The sequence below is a fragment of the Coregonus clupeaformis genome, chromosome 16 (assembly GCF_020615455.1).
Source record: "Coregonus clupeaformis isolate EN_2021a chromosome 16, ASM2061545v1, whole genome shotgun sequence".
Classification (NCBI taxonomy): Eukaryota; Metazoa; Chordata; class Actinopteri; order Salmoniformes; family Salmonidae; genus Coregonus; species Coregonus clupeaformis.
Genome location: NC_059207.1, coordinates 31283895 through 31308776, shown reverse-complemented (window position 1 = coordinate 31308776; position 24882 = coordinate 31283895). Strand labels below are relative to the sequence as shown.

The window sequence follows — 24882 nt, the reverse complement described above, 5'->3', positions numbered from 1 at the left end:
CCGTCTAGGGCCGCGGGGCAGGGTGCTGGGCTGGCTGGGTGGAGAGACAGCATGGTGGGCCAGAGTCTCAGAGGAGTGGAGGAATCTGAGGTATTTTCTCAGATTTTAGGCTGTAGGGTGACACCCGTGTAGGGAGGACAAGATGAAAGAACCTCCTCTGTTGGGCCCATCAATGGCTCCTTTTGGGATTTAATGGCTCCTTTTCTGGGTTGGTTCATCTGAATCTGTAAAGCTGTAAAGGTTGCTGCACTGTTTTGTTAATTCTCTCTCAGGCTCTCAATCACACTCGCTCCCTCTCTTTCTCTATCTCTCCTTCCTTCCTTCCTTCCTTCCTTCCTTCCTTCCTTCCTTCCTTCCTTCCTTCCTTCCTTCCTTCCTTCCTTCCTTCCTTCCTTCCTTCCTTCCTTCCTTCCTTCCTTCCTTCCTTCTCCCTCCCTCTCTCCTTCCCTCCCTGAATTGAAAAGCTTCATGAATATATTGTGTTTTCACACAGCCTAGTGTCATGTGGAAAAAAAATTAAGCTGATTCTGTTTTTGTGGAAATGGTAGGTGGAACCTGCACAGTCCAATTTTGATTTGCTTAATGCACTAGTATCAAAGGAAAGCTATTATCACTTTCCACCCATTTATTTTTACTATTTAGTTTCCATGGCACCAATAGGCACCAATATGGTGCCATGGAAACGACAGAGTAAAAAGAAATGGCTGGAAACGATAATGTCTTTCCTTTGATTATGCTCAGAAAATGTTTCTCAAAACCAATGTAGTTACTCCATTACACCACACTCAGCTAAGGCTACTGTACAGGGCCAGTTGCTACAGTATAGGATAACATTATTTTTAGAGCCTTTTATTTACCTCTTCTCTTTCACTGTAAAAAGGACACCAGTGAGCTTAATGGTCCATTGAGTATTATAAGGATTACAATGAGCCTTTTCCCTGCCACCCATGGGCTTAATTTCTAAGCTTTATATGGCTCCCATAAAACCCCATCCTGTGACTGGTCTGTTGGATCCTTTTTGTGCCAAATGCATGGGCATTATTGGCATCTGCCACTTCATTGCGTGCCACTGTGTAAGAATTCACTTGTTTACAAACATTAGAAATGTGCTATTGGTAGTACCTCTTTATGTCTTTCTCAACACTGTACTAACGTTTCCTCACATCCTTCAGTTTCTTACATTTGTACTTTGGTATTCCTCCTTCCCTTGGTAGCATTAAATATTATTTATGTGCTAACCTCACCAGGCGAGGTATTAAATACTTTCACAGTTAGAACAGCACTGAATCTTCCACCCAATCTCTATAGGCTATAGACTGTATCTCTCTCCCAAAGACAGATGTTGACAATTATGGCTCATCTGATGGATTGTAGGTATTCAAACTATTACTGGTGTTCAAGATATCTACTGTCTGGCTGATGTTCACTATCTTGTGGTAATTGCAGAGCTCCCTCTGGATAGTTTGTGAGATGTAACTATAACTAGTGTTAGACACTGTACCTAACTACAACTAGTGTTAGACACTGTACCTAACTACAACTAGTGTGAGACACTGTACCTACTACAACTAGTGTGAGACACATCTGTACAACTTCTGTGCCAAAGAATCATGTCACTAACTGTAATAAACAGTGTCTAACCAGCAGTGTTGGGGAAGCTACTCTGAAATAGTTTACCAAGCTACCAATTACTTCACACTGAAATAAGTTAAGCTACACGAAAGCTACCCTTAAAAAGTAGTTCACTACATCCAAACTACTAAATCTGAAATGTCAAAGACTAGAAATTGCAAGAACTGAGCACTTTGGAGTCAGATTGACAGAATGACAGAATGTGTAAATTAGTCTATTAAACACAAAAACTCTGTTTCAAGTGAGAATCAAACAGGTCTGATGCAGAAAAAAAAGGAAAATCTTGCCGACTTCTCCCATATTTTCTTTTTTATTGCAAATAAAGTAGTGTGTAGTTCTAGTAGTTAGCTACACCGCTACATGGCAGAAAAGTAATTAACTACTGAAAACACTACCTAGATTTGAATTTAGTTCAACTACTACCAAGCTACTACAAAATGTAGTTAAATTACTTGTTAAACTACATGTACTCCACAACACTGTTCACCAGTGATAACTGCCTATTTTGGGCACCTAGCAAAGGGCCATGCCAGCTGTTTTCAAAGTGCTGTGTTAGCTTCAGAGGACGATCAAACGAAAGACAGGATATGTCTGGGGATTTTCCCACACAGCCCCACTGATGAGCTTCCACAGCCTCTGAGTGGCTACCAATAATTAATTGAATTGGGAATTGAGCCAATCGCTGACGCCGGCTGGCACACTCTAGGATCAAATATGGGTCTAATCAAAATGGTTGGCATGAAGATGTGAAACCCTCACCCCTGCACTGTGTGGCTGGCTACTACTGTACACTGCCAGATATAGAGCAAACAGAGCTGCTCCCGTGCTCTGGCCCCACTTCCCCTCAATACTTATTGCCAGGACCTCCTGAGCACAACCGTTTTCAAGGCTCCAGCAACACTCACAGGCACCATCTGTGCTAATCTTACTGTATAAAGAGCTGGGTCACTTAGAAGCTAAGCCTGGAATGGGTCTTAAAACTGGAATCCGTAGCGGTGACACTGCCACGTCCGTTTGCGATATTACAACAACAAAGACGTTACTTCAAACAACGAACACTGTTTTTTTTCCACTGACATCATTGCACATCATTGCATGCGCATAGAACTGCAGAGCATGTACTACTATTTATTTTACCAAGATGTTGGACGCTCCTCTCCTTCTTTCATAAACAAAACAAAAACAATTACAATTGCATCTGGGGGAAACCAGTGGCGCTGTTTCACCTTACGCGGATCTCAGCTTCAATTCTCAGACCTCAGTGAAAGCATTGTCTTGGGATTAGGGTTGCAAAATTCCTGAAACGTTCAATAAATTCCCAGGTTTTCCCGAAATCCCAGTTGGAGGATTCCTGGAATCAGGAGGGATTACGCAGGAAATCCGGTATCCTCCAACCAGGATTTCTGGAAAACCACACACCCCTCTCTCTGGCCCCACACTGGCCACTCATCAGCCCCACACACTCTTCTCTCCGGGCCCCACACTGGCCCCTCATCAGCCCCACACACTCCTCTCTCCAGCCCCAAACTGGCCCCTGTTCAGCCATGTTGTGATGCTGTTATCACTGCTGTAGAATGCAATCTCATCAGAGAGGAAGCCAGTCACAGCCAAGCCCAACACAAACCAGGGGAGAGGATCGATTAAAATCAAATTGAAACCAACTCTGTTTCAGAGCTCTTGGTCGCCCTGTTTCCCAATAATTGAGTGGAATAGGGTTCCTTTGGCAAAGAAATACAAAATAACGGAAATTGGATACATATGTAAGGGCCAAGCCAAACCACAAACCATATGTTTTATGTCGTAGTTATTTGTCCATGGGAATATATTATTTTCTGGGACTGATTTGTTTTATTTTATTGATGTTCTGCACAACATAGTTCTCCTGTTCGCTCTCTCAACAGAATGTCATTACCAGGACATTTCTACGCAATTTGTTTTCTTGGCATTAGAACATAAAAATGTTTTTGTGACAATTTGAGATTGTCCTGTTCATGATGCATAAAATCATTAAAATAATATCTAGAGAAAGGTTTCTTTTTATGTGGTTTATACAAGGTAATCCAAAAACATCACAAGCACAAATGACGATAATGAATGAAAAAAGATAAGCAGATTATTATATTATATATAATTATATTATATTTAATCTAATCATCTATTTATCTGTTTTTTATTCAATGTTATATAAGCGGTCTGTATTATCCTCATCTGAGGCCAAACACAAGGCATATAAACACGGCTAACTCAGCCACCTCTCCAAAAGACATAAACACTTTTTAGACTGCTACTGACTTTCTCTCTCCCTCACCTCCTTTAACAGCTTTTACCACTAATACTGTACACTCCACTACTCTACAAACAATGCTCACATTGCCACTCACGGTACTATCTCTAAAACCAAATTATTTCTCTAAAACTCAGTGGAAACAAGCTGAATCCATCCATTCACTCCAATCCATTGTGCATCTGCAATGTGGTGAAGCTATATGAGATTGGTAACTGAGTGTCATATGGGGAAGCTACACTGAGTGTACAAAACTGTAAGAACACCTTCCAAATACCCCCCCTCCCCACAGTTGTGTCAAGTTGGCTGGATGTCCATTGGGTGGAGGACCATTCTTGATACACACAGGAAACTGTTGAGCGTGAAAAAACCATACCCCATTCAAAGGCAATTAAATATTTTGTCTTGCCCATTCACCCTCTGAATGGCACACATACACAATCCATGTCTCAATTGTCTCAAGGCTTGAAAATCCTTATTTAACCTGTCTCCTCCCCTTCATCTACACTGATTGAAGTGGATTTAACAAGTGACATCAATAAGGAATCATAGCTTTCAACTGGATTCACCTGGCCAGTCTTTGTCATGGATATGTCATGTTCTTAATGTTTTGTACACTCAGTGTATATAGATGAACGGTGCAAAGTACAGCGAGACCCTTGATGAAAACCTGCTCAGGACCTCAGACTGAGGCGAATTTTCACCTTCCAACAGGACAATGACCCTAAGCACACAGCCAAGACAAAGCAGGAGTGGCTTCAGGACAAGTCTCTGAATGTCCTTGAGTGGCCCAGAATAATGGGAGAAACTCCCCAAATACAGGTGTGCCAAGCTTTTAGCGTCATACCCAAGAAGACTCGATGCTGTAATCACTGCCAAAGGTGTTTCAACAAAGTACTGAGTAAAGCGTCTGAATACTTATGTAAATGTGATATTTCAGTTTTTAATAAATTAGCAAACATTTTTTTTTTTTACGGTTTTTGCTTTGTCATTATGGGGTATTGTGTGTACATTGGTGGGGTGGGGGGGAACAATTTAAACAATTTGAGAATAAGGCTGTAACGTAACAAAATGTGGAAAAAGTCAAGGGGTCTTAATACTTTCTGCAGCAACTGTATAGGCATATCTAAAAGCCCGCAGAGGTTGTGAAATATAAATACGAGAATCAAATACTTTTAAAAATAGATTGCTATTATTTTCTATCGGTATCATGATGAAGATACTCTCAATGTAAGACCCTACACCTGCTCCCTAACAAAGCAGAGTGAGGGTAGAAAAGAGATTAAACGTGGATCAAAAAGCATTGGCTTGCTTTGTGCTCAGTTTCAAAATATAAATGTTATATGACAGTATAAATATTATTTTTATTTTATTCAGTTATTTAATTATATTCTTAGCCTACTGTAAAATTTGTTTGACTGTGATCAGGGTAGCCTAAGTGTGTCTTGTCTCTTTTTAATTAACAAAATAACTATTGATTTCCAGCCTGGTCTCATAGACTAGACGTAACATAGTAAATGTAAACCCAAGAGTTTGAAATGTGACTGACCGGCTCGATTCGGTCTTATCTACCAAAATTTGAAATTGTGTTTTTTACATTGGATAAAAGTAGAGACAAGTATATCATACACTATAGTTGAGGAACAATGGGAAAGCAATTCTGCTTAGAAAGTTGACAAACTTGTAACCCCACCTTTGAGAAAATGGCCCTTGAATGTTTTGGTGCATCTACTGGAGAGCTTTTCTTTGTCTACACCCATTCAGCATCGTTCTCACCCTCTTAAGCCTTAGCCCCACCCATCTCTTTAAGGATTCACATGTGAGGCCATGTGCTAAACATAGATTATGGTAGTGTACTAAACAGCCAAAGATTTCAAGACTAAAGGCTGGTTCATACTACGTCTATCGACATGTCTGTTTACAGTTGTCGCAGTGACATCATGAACATTCTATTGTCATCCAACATCAAACTTGTCGTCATTATGAAAAAGTATAAACACAAAAACTACAGGCTGCATGACATCAGCAGTCTGGTGGTCCAAAATAGGATAACTGGTGTATTTTAGTATATGTCAATCTAGTAAACCAGGCAACTAAAAACAACTTTCTAAACAATGTTTTGGTGAATTTTTTCTAGCTTGTTAGCTAGCTAGCTAACGTTAAGTTAGCTGGCTAGCCAGTTCAAACAATGACCATATCATATATCTGACAACGTCTTAACTTTAGCTAATTTGTATTCATTATTACAGGAAAATAAACTCACAACAAGATAATTATTTACAAGTAAATGGCGAGCTAATTACAGAAAATAGCTTACGGTTGTGAGTGTGATGAAATAAAAGCAGAGCATTCTACTGGAGAATTTTAGAATTTGGACACTGTCTCATTGGCCTAACGTTATAACCTAATTTGACTTTGGTGCAGGCCATGTTTTTCTTCACATTACCGTCTCTGTTAAACACACAATATATCAAATCAAGTTTATTTGTCACATGCACATGATACAGAAGGTGTAAACGGTACAGTGAAATGGTTACTTGCATAGTGGAGTCTTTTGTTTAGACATGTAGCTAGCTAGCTAGCTAAACAATGAACCATAATCCCAACTCATAACGTTACTACCCTGCATGAATCTGCCATTAGCTAACCAACTAGGTTCAATGTTAGCCAGCTAGCTAACATTAAGCTATAACTAGCAATGCAAATGGCTCTGAGATACGAATAATATTACTATTCAAATCATACATGTAATGTTAGCTAAGTGTATGACTGTCTGACCAAATTAGAAATGTCACGGATGCTATGGTTGTCATTAGTTTGAAAATGTAATCCGGAGACAGGTGTTTTATACAACAGCCTTCTGTGTGTTCTCTTTTCGACTCCCTCTGCATATTTGCAATCAAACGGCAGAATTTTCTCCACCTCCTTAGCTATCATATTCTGCTTCCACCGGGCATTCCACTGATTTCAAAACTCGGTCCTCCAGAAAGTGGAGAGCAACACTATTTCAGTTCTTTGTGATGTCTTTCAAAACAGCTGCGTTAGAAAGGATTACCTACACATACTGAGCATCTCATGTTATAGACAGAAGCGTGCTACATGGCAGACCAAGCCAAACTCATCTCTCGGCATGTCCAGCCCATCCATTATCTCAGCCAATCAGTCTCTGTTCCTTCGAACTAGCAACCGAGGTTGCTAGTTCGAATCTCATCATGGACAACTTTTGCATTTTAGCTAATTAGCAACTTTTCAACTACTTACTACTTTTTAGCTACTTTGCAACTACTTAGCATGTTAGCTAACCCTTCCCCTAACCTTAACCATTTTAGCTAACTCTTCCCCTAACCCTAATCTTAACCATTTAACCTAACTCCTAAACTTAACCTTAACCCTAACCCTACCCCCTCGCCTAGCTAACATTAGCCAGCTAGCTAATATTAGCCACCTAGCTAGAATTCGTAACATATACATTTTACAAATTCGCAACATATTGTACATTTTGCAAATTAGTAACATATTGTACATTTTGCAAATTCGTACTTATAATCATACGAAATGGGTGATAGACATCCACAAATTAATTAATATCATATAAAACGTAACATATCATACTAAATGGAGTGTCTCGAATTTACAGTTGAAGTCGGAAGTTTACATACACTTAGGTTGGAGTCATTAAACTCGTTTTTCAACCACTCCACAAATGTGTTGTTAACAAACTATACTTTTGCATGACACAAGTCATTTTTCCAACAATTATTTACAGACAGATTATTTCACTTATAATTCACAGTATCACAATTCCAGTGGGTCAGAAGTTTACATACACTAAGTTGACTGTGCCTTTAAACAGCTTGGAAAATTCCAGAAAATGTTGTCATGGCTTTAGAAGCTTCTGATAGGCTAATTGACATCATTTGAGTCAATTGGAGGTGTACCTGTGGATGTATTTCAAGGCCTACCTTCAAACTCAGTGCCTCTTTGCTTGACATCATGGGAAAATCGAAAGAAATCAGCAAAGACCTCAGAAAAGAAATGGTAGACCTCCACAAGTCTGGTTCATCCTTGGGAGCAATTTCCAAACGCTTGAAGGGACCAAGTTCATCTGTACAAACAATAGTACGCAAGTATAAACACCATGGGACCATGCAGCCGTCATACCGCTCAGGAAGGAGACGCGTTCTGTCTCCTAGAGATGAACGTACTTTGATACGAAAAGTGCAAATCAATCCCAGAACAACAGCAAAGGACCTTGTGAAGATGCTGGAGGAAGCAGGTACAAAAGTATCTATATCCACAGTAAAACGAGTCCTATATCGACATAACCTGAAAGGCCTCTCAGCAAGGAAGAAGCCACTGCTCCAAAACAGCCATAAAAAAGCCAGACTACGGTTTGCAACTGCACATGGGGACACTTTTTGGAGAAATGTCCTCTGGTTTGATGAAACAAAAATAGAACTGTTTGGCCATAATGACCATCATTATGTTTGGAGGAAAAAGGGGGTGCCTTGCAAGCCGAAGAACACCATCCCAACCGTGAAGCATGGGGGTGGCAGCATCATGCTGTGGGGGTGCTTTGCTGCAGGAGGGACTGGTGCACTTCACAAAATAGATAGCATCATGAGGAAGGAAAATAATGTGGATATATTGAAGCAACATTTCAAGACATCAGTCAGGAAGTTAAAGCTTGGTCGCAAATGGGTCTTCCTAATGGACAATGACCCCAAGCATACTTCCAAAGTTGTGGCAAAATGGCTTAAGGACAACAAAGTCAAGGTATTGGAGTGGCCATCACAAATCCCTGACCTCAATCCTATAGAACATTTGTGGGCAGAACTGAAAAAACAAGTACGAGCAAGGAGGCCTACAAGTGTTGTGATGCAAAAATTCTAGCAAATTGTATAGCGCATAGAATTAAAAAGGTATTGTCGGATATTATTCATTCTAATCAGACAGGTTTTTTACAAGGAAGATACATTGGAGATAATATAAGGCAAGTATTGGAAACAATAGAACATTATGGAAAATCGGAGAAACCAGGCCTGCTATTCATAGCAGACTTCGAAAATGCATTTGATAAAGTACGACTGGGGTTTATATATAAATGCCTGGAGCATTTCAATTTTGGTGAATCTCTTATAAAATGGGTCAAAATCATGTATAGTAACCCTAGGTGTAAAATAGTAAATAATGGCTATTTCTCAGAAAGTTTTAAACTGTCAAGAGGAGTGAAACAAGGTTGTCCACTATCGGCATATCTATTTATTGTGGCCATCGAGATGTTAGCTATTAAAATCAGATCCAACAATAATATGAGGGGATTAGAAATCCAGGGCTTAAAACCAAAGGTGTCATTGTACGCTGATGATTCATGTTTTCTTTTAAATCCACAACTAGAATAACTCCACAGCCTCATAGAGGATCTAGATACATTTTCTAACCTCTCTGGATTACAACCAAATTATGACAAATGTACTATATTACGTATTGGATCAATAAAAAATACAATTTTTACATTGCCATGTAGTTTACCAATAAAATGGTCTGATGGTGATGTGGATATACTCGGAATACATATCCCAAAGGAAATAAATGATCTCAATTCAATGAATTATAATAGAAAGTTAGCAAAAATAGATAAGATCTTGCTACCATGGAAAGGTGGGTGCCTGTCAATTTGTGGAAAAATCACCCTGATTAACTAGTATTATCCCAGTTTACCTACAGTGGGGAGAACAAGTATTTGATACACTGCCGATTTTGCAGGTTTTCCTACTTACAAAGCATGTAGAGGTCTGTAATTTTTATCATAGGTACACTTCAACTGTGAGAGATGGAATGTAAAACAAAAATCCAGAAAATCACATTGTATGATTTTTAAGTAATTAATTTACATTTTATTGCATGACATAAGTATTTGATCACCTACCAACCAGTAAGAATTCAGGCTCACACAGACCTGTTCGTTTTTCTTTAAGAAGCCCTCCTGTTCTCCACTCATTACCTGTATTAACTGCACCTGTTTGAACTCGTTACCTGTATAAAAGACACCTGTCCACACACTCAATCAAACAGACTCCAACCTCTCCACAATGGCCAAGACCAGAGAGCTGTGTAAGGACATCAGGGATAAAATTGTAGACCTGCACAAGGCTGGGATGGGCTACAGGACAATAGGCAAGCAGCTTGGTGAGAAGGCAACAACTGTTGGCGCAATTATTCGAAAATGGAAGAAGTTCAAGATGACGGTCAATCACCCTCGGTCTGGGGCTCCATGCAAGATCTCACCTCGTGGGGCATCAATGATCATGAGGAAGGTGAGGGATCAGCCCAGAACTACACGGCAGGACCTGGTCAATGACCTGAAGAGAGCTGGGACCACAGTCTCAAAGAAAACCATTAGTAACACACTACGCCGTCATGGATTAAAATCCTGCAGCGCACGCAAGGTCCCCCTGCTCAAGCCAGCGCATGTCCAGGCCCGTCTGAAGTTGGCCAATGACCATCTGGATGATCAGGGGGAGGAATGGGAGAAGGTCATGTGTTCTGATGAGACAAAAATAGAGCTTTTTGGTCTAAACTCCACTTGCCGTGTTTGGAGGAAGAAGAAGGATGAGTACAACCCCAAGAACACCATCCCAACCGTGAAGCATGGAGGTGGAAACATCATTCTTTGGGGATGCTTTTCTGCAAAGGGGACAGGACGACTGCACCGTATTGAGGGGAGGATGGATGGGGCCATGTATCGCGAGATCTTGGCCAACAACCCAACAACCTCCTTCCCTCAGTAAGAGCATTGAAGATGGGTCGTGGCTGGGTCTTCCAGCATGACAACGACCCGAAACACACAGCCAGGGCAACTAAGGAGTGGCTCCGTAAGTGGCCTAGCCAGTCTCCAGACCTGAACCCAATAGAAAATCTTTGGAGGGAGCTGAAAGTCTGTATTGCCCAGCAACAGCCCCGAAACCTGAAGGATCCGGAGAAGGTCTGTATGGTGGAGTGGGCCAAAATCCCTGCTGCAGTGTGTGAAAACCTGGTCAAGACCTACAGGAAACGTATGATCTCTGTAATTGCAAACAAAGGTTTCTGTACCAAATATTAAGTTCTGCTTTTCTGATGTATCAAATACTTCATGCAATAAAATGCAAATGAATTACTTAAAAATCATACAATGTGATTTTCTGGATTTTTGTTTTAGATTCCGTCTCTCACAGTTGAAGTGTACCTATGATAAAAAATTACAGACCTCTTCATGCTTTGTAAGTAGGAAAACCTGCAAAATCGGCAGTGTTTCAAATACTTGTTCTCCCCACTGTATTTGCTTATGGTCTTGCCAACGCCTAGCGAACAGTTTTTTCAATTATATGAGAAAAAAATATTCCATTTTATTTGGAACGGCAAGCCAGACAAAATTAAATGGGCCTATTTATATAATTAATATGAATTCGGAGGACAGAAATTATTAAATATTAAAGCATTAGACCTATCACTAAAAGCTTCAGTCATACAAAAGTTATACTTAAATCCGAACTGGTTCTCTAGCAAATTAGTAAGATTGTCTCACCCAATGTTCAAGAATGGCCTTTTTCCCTTTATTCAGATTACAACCACTCACTTTCAGTTATTTGAAAAGGAAATAATCTCCCAGATATTACTATTTCTAAAACAAGCCATAGAAAGTTGGTTGTAATTTCAATTTAATCCTCCAGAAACGACAGAACAAATAATGCAACAAATATTGTGGTTAAACTCAAATATACTAATTGACAAAAAACCTTTTTTTTTTTACAAAATGTTTAAAAAAGGTATAATCTTTGTAAATGATATCATCGGTAGGACTGGTGGAGTTATGTCGCACATGCAGCTAACAAAAACATATGGAAATGTCTGCTCTACCCAAAATTACAACCAAATAATTGCAGCCTTACCGCAAAAATGGAAGAGGAAAGTGGAAGGAGGAGAAAGTAAGGAACTTGTCTGTCGGCCTTGCATTAAATAAATAATTGGTTAAGGAAAACTGTGATAAATAATAAGGTATATCAGTTTCAATTCAGGACCAAAGGATTGACAGCCGTCCCATATAGATTGCAAAATAGTTGGGAAGAGATTTTTGACGTACCGATCCCATGGCATAGTGTTTATGAACTATACGCAAAACGACACCGGATTCAAAACTTAGAATCTTTCAATTTAAATTATTATATAAAATTCTTGCTACCAATAGAATGTTATTTATATGGGGGATACAATCTTCCCAGCTCTGCAGATTTTGCTGCGAAGAGACATAATCATTAGATCATTTGTTTTGGTACTGTCCATTTGTAGCTTGTTTTTGGACACAGGTCCAGGAATGGCTAAAGGATTGCAATATTTACCTGGAGCTAACCCTGCAGATAGTACTACTGGGTGATCTGAAAAGTCATAGTCAATCGATCAATAACATAATAATACTATTAGCAAAAATGTTTATTTTCAATTCACAATCTGTAGAAACAATGAGAATAGAAAGGTTCAGAACTTTTGTAAGACATTACAGTACAGTTGAAATATATATGGCAAATAGAAATCCTATATGGATGGTGTTAAGAGATAGATGGGTGGTGTTGAATGGAATTGAAGGATGGGACTAATAACAACTAACAACAAACAATAACAAGATAACTAATAATGTAGGCACGCTGTGTCCATAATAAGTGTATGGGTTGTAGGTTGGGAGCTTTTGTGAAGGAGCTCAGTTAGAAAGATATGGCATATAGAAGCAAACCAGATGGACATCATGAAGATGATCGGAGAGGTTGAGGGTAGAGGAAGTTCAGGAGAAAGAACAAACAAAATGTAATTACTGTAACATTGACTGTGTCCATAAAATGTAGATAGTGGGTATGGGCTGGAAGTAGAGGCCTAGGCGTTGTTGTTCACTAGTTTACTCCAAGTGGGGAAAGGGTGGCGGGGTTGGAAAGTAATAAAGGGGAATATATATTTTTTAAAGGATATGTATGTATGTATGTATGTATGTATGTATGTATGTATGTGTATGTGTGTATATGTGTATGTACTGTATGTGTATGTGTATGTGTATGTATATATATATATATACAGTGGGGAGAACAAGTATTTGATACACTGCTGATTTTGCAGGTTTTCCTACTTACAAAGCATGTAGAGGTCTGTAATTTTTTATCATAGGTACACTTCAACTGTGAGAGACGGAATCTAAAACAAAAATCCAGAAAATCACATAGTATGATTTTTAAGTAATTAATTTGCATTTTATTGCATGACATAAGTATTTGATACATCAGAAAAGCAGAACTTAATATTTGGTGCATAAACCTTTGTTTGCAATTACAGAGATCATACGTTTCCTGTAGGTCTTGACCAGGTTTGCACACACTGCAGCAGGGATTTTGGCCCACTCCTCCATACAGACCTTCTCCAGATCCTTCAGGTTTCGGGGCTGTCGCTGGGCAATACGGACTTTCAGCTCCCTCCAAAGATTTTCTATTGGGTTCAGGTCTGTAGACTGGCTAGGCCACTCCAGGACCTTGAGATGCTTCTTACGGAGCCACTCCTTAGTTGCCCTGGCTGTGTGTTTCGGGTCGTTGTCATGCTGGAAGACCCAGCCATGACCCATCTTCAATGCTCTTACTGAGGGAAGGAGGTTGTTGGCCAAGATCTCGCAATACATGGCCCCATCCATCCTCCCCTCAATACGGTGCAGTCGTCCTGTCCCCTTTGCAGAAAAGCATCCCCAAAGAATGATGTTTCCACCTCCATGCTTCACGGTTGGGATGGTGTTCTTGGGGTTGTACTCATCCTTCTTCTTCCTCCAAACACGGCGAGTGGAGTTTAGACCAAAAAGCTCTATTTTTGTCTCATCAGAACACATGATCTTCTCCCATTCCTCCTCTGGATCATCCAGATGGTCATTGGCAAACTTCAGACTGGCCTGGACATGCGCTGGCTTGAGCAGGGGGACCTTGCGTGCGCTGCAGGATTTTAATCCATGACGGCGTAGTGTGTTACTAATGGTTTTCTTTGAGACTGTGGTCCCAGCTCTCTTCAGGTCATTGACCAGGTCCTGCCGTGTAGTTCTGGGCTGATCCCTCACCTTCCTCATGATCATTGATGCCCCACGAGGTGAGATCTTGCATGGAGCCCCAGACCGAGGGTGATTGACCGTCATCTTGAACTTCTTCCATTTTCGAATAATTGCGCCAACAGTTGTTGCCTTCTCACCAAGCTGCTTGCCTATTGTCCTGTAGCCCATCCCAGCCTTGTGCAGGTCTACAATTTTATCCCTGATGTCCTTACACAGCTCTCTGGTCTTGGCCATTGTGAAGAGGTTGGAGTCTGTTTGATTGAGTGTGTGGACAGGTGTCTTTTATACAGGTAACGAGTTCAAACAGGTGCAGTTAATACAGGTAATGAGTGGAGAACAGGAGGGCTTCTTAAAGAAAAACTAACAGGTCTGTGAGAGTCGGAATTCTTACTGGTTGGTAGGTGATCAAATACTTATATCATGCAATAAAATGCAAATTAATTACTTAAAAATCATACAATGTGATTTTCTGGATTTTTGTTTTACATTCCGTCTCTCACAGTTGAAGTGTACCTATGATAAAAATTACAGACCTCTACATGCTTTGTAAGTAGGAAAACCTGCAAAATCGGCAGTGTATCAAATACTTGTTCTCCCCACTGTGTGTATATATATATATATATATATATATATATATATATATATATATATATATGTATATGTATATGTATATGTATATGTATTGTATGTGTATGTGTATATGTGTGTGTATGTATATATATATAAAAAAACATGGGGGATTGGAAGTGATGCAGACAATTATATTGATGGAAGTATCAATCTATCTGCAATATTAAGCTGATCTACCCCCCAAAAAAAAAAAAAAAAAAGAAGAGGCCTACTAACCTGAATCAGTTACACCAGCTCTGTCAGGAGGAATGGGCCAAAATTCACCAAACTTCTTGTGGGAAGCTTGTGGAAGGCTACCTGAAACGTTTGACCCAAGTTAAACAATTTAAAGGCAATGCTACCAAATACTAATTGTGTATGTAAACTTCTGACACACTGGGAATGTGATGAAAGAAATAAAAACTGAGATAAATCATTCTCTCTACTATTATTCTGACATTTCAAATTCTTAAAATAAAGTGGTGATCATAACTGACCTAAGACAGGGAATTTTTACTAGGATTAAATGTCAAAAATTTTGAAAAAACTAATTTAAATATATTTGGCTAAGGTGTATGTAAACTTCCGACTTCAACTGTACGTACATGAAATGCTCTGAGACCAGGTTGTGATTTCATGCACATGCTGCAGCCATTTGGCTGCACAGACCAGTAACATAATTAAACAAAAAATATGGCATTCTATTCGTAAAAAAATTACTACATTTTATTAGTCTTATAATGTTTCTTAGGACCGGCCTAAAACAAAATAATAATGGATTTCTTTGTGATGGTGTATATTCAATGGGTTTATTCAAATAGACGTTCACCCACATCGACCCACATCTACTGCCTCTCCTACACTTGCCAGCATGTGCATGGGAGATATAAAATGCTTATCCTGTGAAGAATATGGTAAAAATGGGACTGTATGAATTGGGCTGTAAAAAACATAGCCTGATTAATTAATTTTTACAGTAAAGGCTGTCTGTAAAGGGTATGAGTGAGGTGACAGCATCCACTCTGCAGGATGACCCTGTGCCTAGTGCTCAATAAGTCCCAGGGCAGATATGAAGTATATTTATGAAGTGTCCTGCAGAGCCATGGCCCACAGCACGCGCTGAGCTGCCCTCCTGCCCGGCAACGATTAACTCTGACATTTCTCCCGCCAGAATCCACTCTGATTAAATATTTGCTGGCTCATTTAATATGAATGTGAATTAATGGCCAATCACGCCGTGTTTAGACTTGACAGTTCATGCAGCTTTTGTATTCTGATCATGGAGTTCTGATCATGGAATTCCGAACACGTCATGCATCTACACCTACATTTAAATGTCTACCATGTCTACATTGTGTCCGGATTCCCTTTTCCGCGCTATATTGAAATGCCAGTATGCATTCTGCAAACGATGGAACAGGCCAAATCTGATAATAACACAACAACAACTTGATGGCAGTAGCCATCTACTGTAGCTAACTAGCCAGTGAAACTCTGTAGCTAGCCAGCAAGCTAGCAAAGCTAAAGGGATTGCAAACAGGTTAGCATAACTCTAGCCAAACATTTTTTTAAATATAAATAAGCTACCTGGCTAGCATTTATGAAGCCAGCAAACACGTTCCTCCCACACTAGGAACGTATTTCCTCTAATGTTTAATGAAAAAAGGTGCCACGCTCCCAAAACACAAGTTTTCTGGAGACTTGTGGGCAGAATGCTGATGACGTCGTCCCAAAAATGGGCTTTTGGTAGCCTGATTGCATCCAGACTGAGGAGAAATCCGCACACAATTTGTCCCTGACCACCTCCTGAAGTGGTCAGCCAGATATGAACACAATCCAACCACAATACTCGAGGAGGTTCAGAAAGTGCAGCTAACTTCAAGGGCCTCTTATAGCTCATATAAACATTGAAAACTTACGGCAAGTCATAGAACCCTAATTGGCAATTAGAGAATTTAAGGACACCTGTCACTCTCTGCCCCCCTACATCCAAAACCTGTCTGTGTTCAATGTCTAGTTTGAGGTCAGTGACCTCTGCATCAACTCTTATTACGGGGATTTGAACCTGCAAATTAGAAATGCTCTTCTCAGGTGGAGTTTGTAGTTCAATATCATTTTTTCCATTGTGTGCTTGCAAATAATTAATAGGGTGATTGCAAGCTTGTGTGTGCATGTGTGTGTATGTGTATACTGTAACATTCTGCCATCTGCCACCAGTTGTGTGCCCTTTATCTTTCTCCCCAACCATCCCAAAAATCTGCCCAGGAATGTTTTGCCCCTGGCCTACATGCCAATCCCAGTATGTAGACAAATGCTAGACAGATATAATTGTCTGTGTCTGCATGCCATGGTTAGAAAGTGAAAATAAGGAGGAAGAGCGCATGATGGGAAGTACTTGGAGTACTTTTACATGTACTGTAGTACCTTTTATGAAGGTCTGCCTCTAAGTCTGTAAGCTGCAGTGATGAAAAGCCAATATCCAACATGACAAAAGGTCCATTTATCAGCGCAGACGTGTTCCCAGCCTCAAGGTAAACCCCCCCCCCGACCTTAACACCTTAATCCCACAAAGCATCGGGTGTAAACGCAAGCCTTATAAGGGCAATAGCCTGACTCAGAGAGCAGATAGGGACACTCTCTTATCACCACCCACTAAGGTGGTACTCTGAAAGAGTGACAGAGTTTTTTCTATTCCATCAAATCGATATGCTCTTCCCTGATATATTAATACTTGCTTAGTAATATAGAGTAGGTTGTACAACAGGGGGCAGAATAAGTCAGCCAGTCTAAACTGCCCTTTATAGCTTGAATGATGGGACCTGTAGATCCTTTCCCCTTACTGTTTGTACAGCTGGTTACATTTCATATGGACGTCCAATGGGTTGTTTTAGTTCAGGGGTCCAAGGTGTGAACCCCTGGCTGTCAGTGGAATTTACTTTACATTCTCTGACACTGTACTCACATTTCCCTAACCTCATCACCCCCATGCTTCAGTCAAACACAACCAGGCCCTGCCTTGTCAGTGAGGATCTACCATTCATACTGTGTGGAGAGAGTTGTGACGTGTGTGTCTAAACTTAATTTGACCTGAGCTGATGACAGATTCTATTAGCTTCACACGCCTCTGATTCATGATCCCTATTGATACCAGAGCATATTAGCTGAATAAGTGATAAATAGCAGTAAACTAAATAAAGTCAATGTTAACAAACTAACATATGGACTGTTCCTGGTTCCTCTCATTCCTCATCATCTTACAGAAAAACTGAGCTCAGAAGAGGCTCACTCATAATAAACCAGAGGTGCCTGGAGCCTGTCCCAAATGACACCCTATTCCCTATATAGTGCACTAGTGCAATGGCACCCTATTCCCTATATAGTGCACTAGTGCAATGGCACCGTATTCCCTATATAGTGCACTAGTGCAATGGCACCCTATTCCCTATATAGTGCACTATTGCACTAAATAGGGAATAGTGTCCCCTCCCAAATCGCCCTTGGGGATGATTGAGTTGTTGAATTGGATTGAGATGTCTACTACATTAAAAACTGTAACTTTCTTTTAACAGATTTAATCCCAGGGGAAACCTTCACTTTATGTGTACAGAGTCTGTTGCAACCCCTACAAAAATGTGGCTACAAAAATGTGGCTACAATTCCCAATTGAGTCTTATGTACCATTTACATTTTTTGTATGTTTCATAAAAGTACAGACTCAGAGCTTCAAAATGGTATATGATACACTGCAGTTGGGGTTAACAGTTATGCTTATTTGAAATGTGATAACTTGTTATTAAGTTCCAGAAGGTTTTACACACTTGCTCAAGAGGTATTTTTTGAATATGCTCATTCAGCATAGTTCCCACTCTCTTAAGCCTTAGCCCCACCCACATAAATTTTTTCGCCACTGAACAAATTTCAGGTCTGCTGTGTGCAAACTTGAACATTGTGAAAATCCTGTGCAACTTCCAGCGCACGTTTATTGTGAACACTGAGGCTGTACCCGCTTTAAGTTACAGTTTTAACAGTGGCTAAGTAGGCTACTGTGGCTATTTGATCATAATGTAGGCCTACCAGAGTGTCCTACCATCAAAAACAATGGAGAAAATGCATCCCATAATATTTTAACATGGAAATACAGTGGCTTGCGAAAGTATTCACCCCCCTTGGCATTTTTCCTATTTTGTTGCCTTACAACCTGGAATTAAAATGGATTTTTTGGAGGTTTGTATCATTTGATTTACACAACATACCTACCACTTTAAAAAGTAAAAATATTTGTTATTGTGAAACAATAGAGACATACCCCCAAAGTCAATACTTTGTCGAGTCACCTGTTGCAGCAATTACAGCTGCAAGTCTCTTGGGGTATGTCTCTATAAGCTTGGCACATCTAGCCACTGGGATTTCTGCCCATTCTTCAAGGCAAAACTGCTCCAGCTCCTTCAAGTTGGATGGGTTCCGTTGGTGTACAGCAATCTTTAAGTCATACCACAGATTCTCAGTTGGATTGAGGTCTGGGCTTTGACTAGGCCAATCCAAGACATTTAAATGTTTCCCCTTAAACCACTCAAGTGTTGCTTTAGCAGTATGCTTAGGGTCATTGTCCTGCTGGAAGGTGAACCTCTGTCCCAGTCTTAAATCTCTGGAAGACTGAAACAGGTTTCCCTCAAGAATTTCTCTGTATTTAGCGCCATCCATCATTCCTTCAATTCTGACCAGTTTCCCAGTCCCTGCTGATGAAAAACATCCCCACAGTATGATGCTGCCACCACCATGCTTCACTGGGGATGGCGTTCTCGGGGTGATGAGAGGTGTTGGGTTTGCGCCAGACATAGCGTTTTCCTTGATGGCCAAAAAGCTCAATTTTAGTCTCATCTGATCAGAGTAACTTCTTCCATATGTTCGGGGAGTCTCCCACATGCCTTTTGTTTGCTTGTTTTTGTCTTTAAGCAATGGCTTTTTTCCGGCCATTGTTCCGTAAAGCCCAGCTCTGTGGAGTGTACGGCTTAAAGTGGTCCTATGGACAGATACTCCAATCTCCGCTGTGGAGCTTTGCAGCTCCTTCAGGGTTATCTTTGGTCTCTTTGTTGCCTCTCTGATTAATGCCCTCCTTGCCTGGTCCGTGAGTTTTGGTGGGCGGCCCACTCTTGGCAGGTTTGTTGTGGTGCCATATTTTTCCATTTTTTTATAATGGATTTAATTGTGCTCCGTGGGATGTTCAACGTTTCGGATATGTTTTTATAACCCAACCCTGATCTGTACTTCTCCACAACTTTGTCCCTGACCTGTTTGGAGAGCTCCTTGGTCTTCATGGTGCCACTTGCTTGGTGGTGCCCCTTGCTTAGTGGTGTTGCAGACTCTGGGGCCTTTCAGAACAGGTGTATATATACTGAGATCATGTGACAGATCATGTGACACTTAGATTGCACACAGGTGGACTTTATTTAACTAATTATGTGACTTCTGAAGGTAATTGGTTGCACCAGATTTAGGGGCTTCATAGCAAAGGGGGTGAATACATATGCACGCACCACTTTTCCTTTATTAATTTTTTTGAATTTTTTTAAAGAAGTTATTTTTTTCATTTCACTTCACCAATTTGGACAATTTTGTGTATGTCCATTACATGAAATCCAAATAAAAATCAATTGAAATTACAGGTTGTAATGCAACAAAATAGGAAATACGCCAAGGGGGATGAATACAGTATCTACCTCAACTACCTTGTACCCCTCGACTCGGTACTGATACCCCGTGTATATAGCCAAGTTATCGTGTGATATAATTTGTTCTATTTTTCTCTCTGCATTGTTGGGAAGGGCCCGTAAGTAAGCATTTCACTGTTAGACTACACTTGTTGTTTACGAAGCATCTGACAAATACAATTTGACTTTGATTTTATTTAATGCAGCTTATTTTACTTTCAGATGGCGAGCCACAACCTCCTTCACAGACCGTCACGGTAAATGGCTGGCCACACAAAGGCACAAGAGTCTCAACTCGGAGAGTGAATAAAAGCTTCTTCCATCTGTGCGGCGGGGGAAAGGGCCTCTGTGGAGCCGCGGAGGCGTCAGCCGGAGGTCGATAACAGGAAAGAAAGCAGTACTGCTGCAGTGATCGTCTTTCAGTCTCAGCCACTCACCTTTCCTGCCATGGCCCTACCGTCAGCTCTCTGTCCTCCTGATGCTCTCTCAGAGGGAACGTAGAGAGATACACACTAGAGACACACTCTCCAGCACCACACACACACACACACCCCTTCATGGGGACAGACCTCATGCAGAGATACCATACACACACACTCCGGAGCACAAGAGACCTTTGTTGTGTGTGTTTTTTTACCTTGTAGGCAATTATTTTTCCCCAACCAGAATTAGAATTTTTGTGACTCTCTGTCCTGTGTGATTGGACCTCTCAGTAGCTTAAGGGGAGTGCTGTCTTGCTCTGCTGCTTTATGGTTGGGTGTCCCTGGGACGTTGTGACTGAGCAGGGGGAGCCAGCATGGCCAGGCCTCTGCTGAAAATCCAACGCTACTTCCGCAGGAAACCTGTGCGCTTCTTCTCCTTCATCCTCCTCTACCTGACAGCTGGGAGCCTGGTATTCCTGCACTCTGGCTTCGTAGGGGACAGCTCCACGGGGGCAAATGGGGGCCGGGACCCCCTGGTGGCATCTGGGATAGGGAACAGGGCGGCCTCCTCAGACGGCCGGGGGGTAGGAATGAAAGGGAGGGTGTTCAAAGAGACGCGCAGACCCACCCCGCGGAGGTACGGCCCTCCCTGGACGAAAGGGGCTGCTGGGAAGGACAGCCATGACAGGGAGGGCCGAGGAATAGACTACACCAGCACCTGGAACCGCGCCCTCAAGGGACGCAACGCCAAAGATTTGGACGATGGACGGGGTGAGTCAAAAGTTTATGTCGAGACACTGATAGTTGTACAGTACCTACAGTACATGGTTGGTATACACTATATATACAAAAGCATGTGGACACCCCTTTAACCTCTTAAGGATCTGACCCTTTTTTAAAATGTTCGCCCAAAATGACATACCCAAATCCAATTGCCTGTAGCTCAGGACCTGAAGCAAGGATATGCATATTCTTGATACCATTTGAAAGGAAACACTTAGAAGTTTGTGGAAATGTGAAATTACTGTAGGAGAATATAACACATTAGATCTGGTAAAAGATAATACAAACAAAAAAACATGCGTTTTCTATTTATTTTTTGGTTCCATCATTGAAATGCAAGAGAAAGGCCACAAAATAATATTGCAGTTTAGGCGTCCATCTCCTTCTTGGGTCATCGGTTGTCAGCGGCAGGGGTGAAGATGGAGATTGACCGTGTGTCAGCCGTGCGTAACTGGCAAACCCCAACCACTGTTAAAGAGGTGCAGCAGTTTTTGGGTTTTGCCAATTACTACCGGAGGTTTATCCGGGGTTTTGGACAGGTAGCAGCTCCCATTACTTCCCTGCTGAAGGGGGGCCCGGTGCGTTTGCAGTGGTCTGCTGAAGCGGACAGGGCGTTTTGTAAACTGAAGGACCTGTTCACTTCGGCTCCGGTGCTGGCGCACCCGGACCCCGCTTGGCACGCTCCTAAGCTCCGTCCCTGCGCTTTTTATTCTAAGAAGCTCAGTCCGGCGGAGCGTAATTATGACGTAGGGGACAGGGAGCTGTTAGCCGTGGTTCAAGCCCTAAAGGTGTGGAGGCATTGGCTTGAGGGGGCTCAACACCCTTTTCTCATTCTGACTGACCATCGTAACCTGGAGTACATCCGGGCAGCTAGGAGATTGAACCCTCGTCAGGCTAGGTGGAACATGTTTATTGTGGGAAGCTTGTGGAAGGCTAGCCAAAATGTTTGACCCAAGTTAAACAATTTAAAGGCAATGCTACCAAATACTAATTGAGTTTATGTAAACTTCTGACCCACTGAGAATGCGATGAAAGAAATAAAAGCTGAAATAAATCATTCTCTTTACTATTATTCTGACATTTCACATTCTTAAAATAAAGTGGTGATCTTAACTGACCTAAAACAGGGATTTTTTACTAGGATTAAATGTCAGGAATTGTGAAAAACTGAGTTTAAATGTATTTGGCTAAGTTGTATGTAAACTTCTGACTTCAACTGTAATTGGCCCTTCAGGTGATGCCTCTCCAGGGCAGGCAGGTCACCCGTAATACAAGTCAGTATTTGACTTTCATCCATGTCTGAGGACATTGGGATTTGGAAACTGGCCATTATGGGCAACAGTGAGCACTGTTACCTTCAAGTAGATTTCGGTGTTGCTAGGACATTATGGACGGGGATGGCGGATGGGCTTAAGCTTCCACCTCTGATTCCAAAGGTTGCATGTTTGAATCCAGCGATAGAAAGTTGTTTTTGATATTTTTATTTTAAGCCTATCCCAAACCTTAACCCTTACCTTAACCATTTGGAGTTAATGTCTAAACTTAACCTTAAACACTTCGACATTTGATGTTTGGAACAACTTAAAAATGTGACGATTGAGAAACATGGATGAACGTCTAATTCTGACGTGAGACTGTGAGAGCTTGTAGCTCCAGGGAGATGAAGAACTCTCTCCCAGGGAGATCTAGAACCAGGGGCTCAGTTAGCTCAGTGGTGCCACCCACCCTGGTCCTCCTTGCCCACAGTCAGTCAACACCCACCAGCAGGCCACTGAGCATGGTTTTGTCAGGGGGATATTCAGAACGTACTGATTCGCTTTACAGTGATAGCAGGTTTTCCCTATATTTTACTATGTATGTTTACCCATATAATGGAGCTATCCTTCGCAACATCTGGTGTAACATTGTAAGTATTACCTAGATACCAAGATGCCACAGACAAGTGACTTGGAACCAAACCACAAAATATAATTCAAAAACTAAGCTAATTTAAGTATTGGCTCAATCTCTGCCCATTAGGCTAATCCGGACTGATGTTTGAAGGGCTCACACTCCTAACAGATGGTTTCTAAGCATAGATCTCCAATCTTGGGTAAAATCCTGCACTGCTCATTTTCATGGGCCATATGTAGCATGTCCATGGCAATTAACCTTTCCCAAAAAGAGCTGGCTTGAGCTCCTGTGAAGTGATGTAGATTCATTTAGCATGGGACTGTCACGATCGTCGAAAGGAGGAGACCAAAGCGCAGCGTGTTGAGCGAACATCGTAGACTTTATTAAATTAAAGAAACCACGATCAAAAAACAACAAACCAAATAGGACGAAGTGAAGTCCAAATACTGATATACACTAACAGCAACAAGGAAACAATAACCCACCATGCCCACAAGAACACATACAGAATAAATATGGCTCCCAATCAGAGATAACGAGCCGACAGCTGACACTTCGTTACCTCCGATTGGGAGTCACATGACTAATCAACATAATTACAACACTTTGACACCCAACATAGAACAAAACCACATAGACTGCACACACCCTGGCTCAACATAATGAGTCCCAGAACCAGGGGTGTGACAGTACCTCCTAAAGGCGCGGACTGCGACCGCGCCTCAAAACCCCAAACAGGGGAGGGCTGGGCGGGCATACCTCCTCGGTGGCGGTTCTGGCTCCGGCCTAGACCACCACCCCACCATCGTCACTACCCGCTACGTAGGTTCCTCCAAATGACCCCCCACTGGTTTAAGGGGGCAGCACCGGACTACGGGCAGTACCGGACTAAAGGGCAGTACAGGACTAAGGGGCAGTACCGGGCTAAGGGGCAGCACCGGACTCAGGGGCAGTACCTGACTAGATGGCGGATCCTGGCTGGCTGTCGGATCTGGCGGATCCTGGCGGCTGACGGATCTGGCTGCTCATGGCTGGCTGACGGATCTGGCTGCTCATGGCTGGCTGACGGATCTGGCTGCTCATGGCTGGCTGACGGGTCTGGCTGCTCATGGCTGGCTGACGGATCCTGGCTGCTCGTGGCTGGCTGACGGATCTGGCTGCTCGTGGCTGGCTGACGGATCTGGCTGCTCATGGCTGGCTGTCGGATCTGGCTGCTCATAGCTGGCTGGACGGATCTGGCTGCTCATGGCTGGCTGACGGATCTGGCTGCTCATGGCTGGCGGAAGGCTCTGGCTGATCCTGTCTGGCGGAAGGCTCTGGCTGATCCGGGTCTGACGGAAGGCTCTGGCTGCTCCTGTCTGGCGGAAGGCTCTGGCTGATCCTGTCTGGCGTAAGGCTCTGGCTGATCCTGTCTGGCGGGAAGGCTCTGGCTGATCCGGTCTGACGGAA

General features: G+C 41.9%; 1 protein-coding gene across 1 annotated transcript in view; it reads left to right on the top strand.

The window, feature by feature from the left end:
- The window catches only part of LOC121584906 (WSC domain-containing protein 2-like), a 96363-nt gene that overhangs the window by 28065 nt on the left and 43416 nt on the right, over positions 1–24882 (top strand). The window contains exon 3 of the mRNA XM_041901148.2: positions 20558–21528. Coding sequence (XP_041757082.2) covers positions 21132–21528 — 397 coding nt within the window. The 5' untranslated portion in view covers positions 20558–21131. The remainder of the gene's footprint in view (positions 1–20557; positions 21529–24882) is intronic.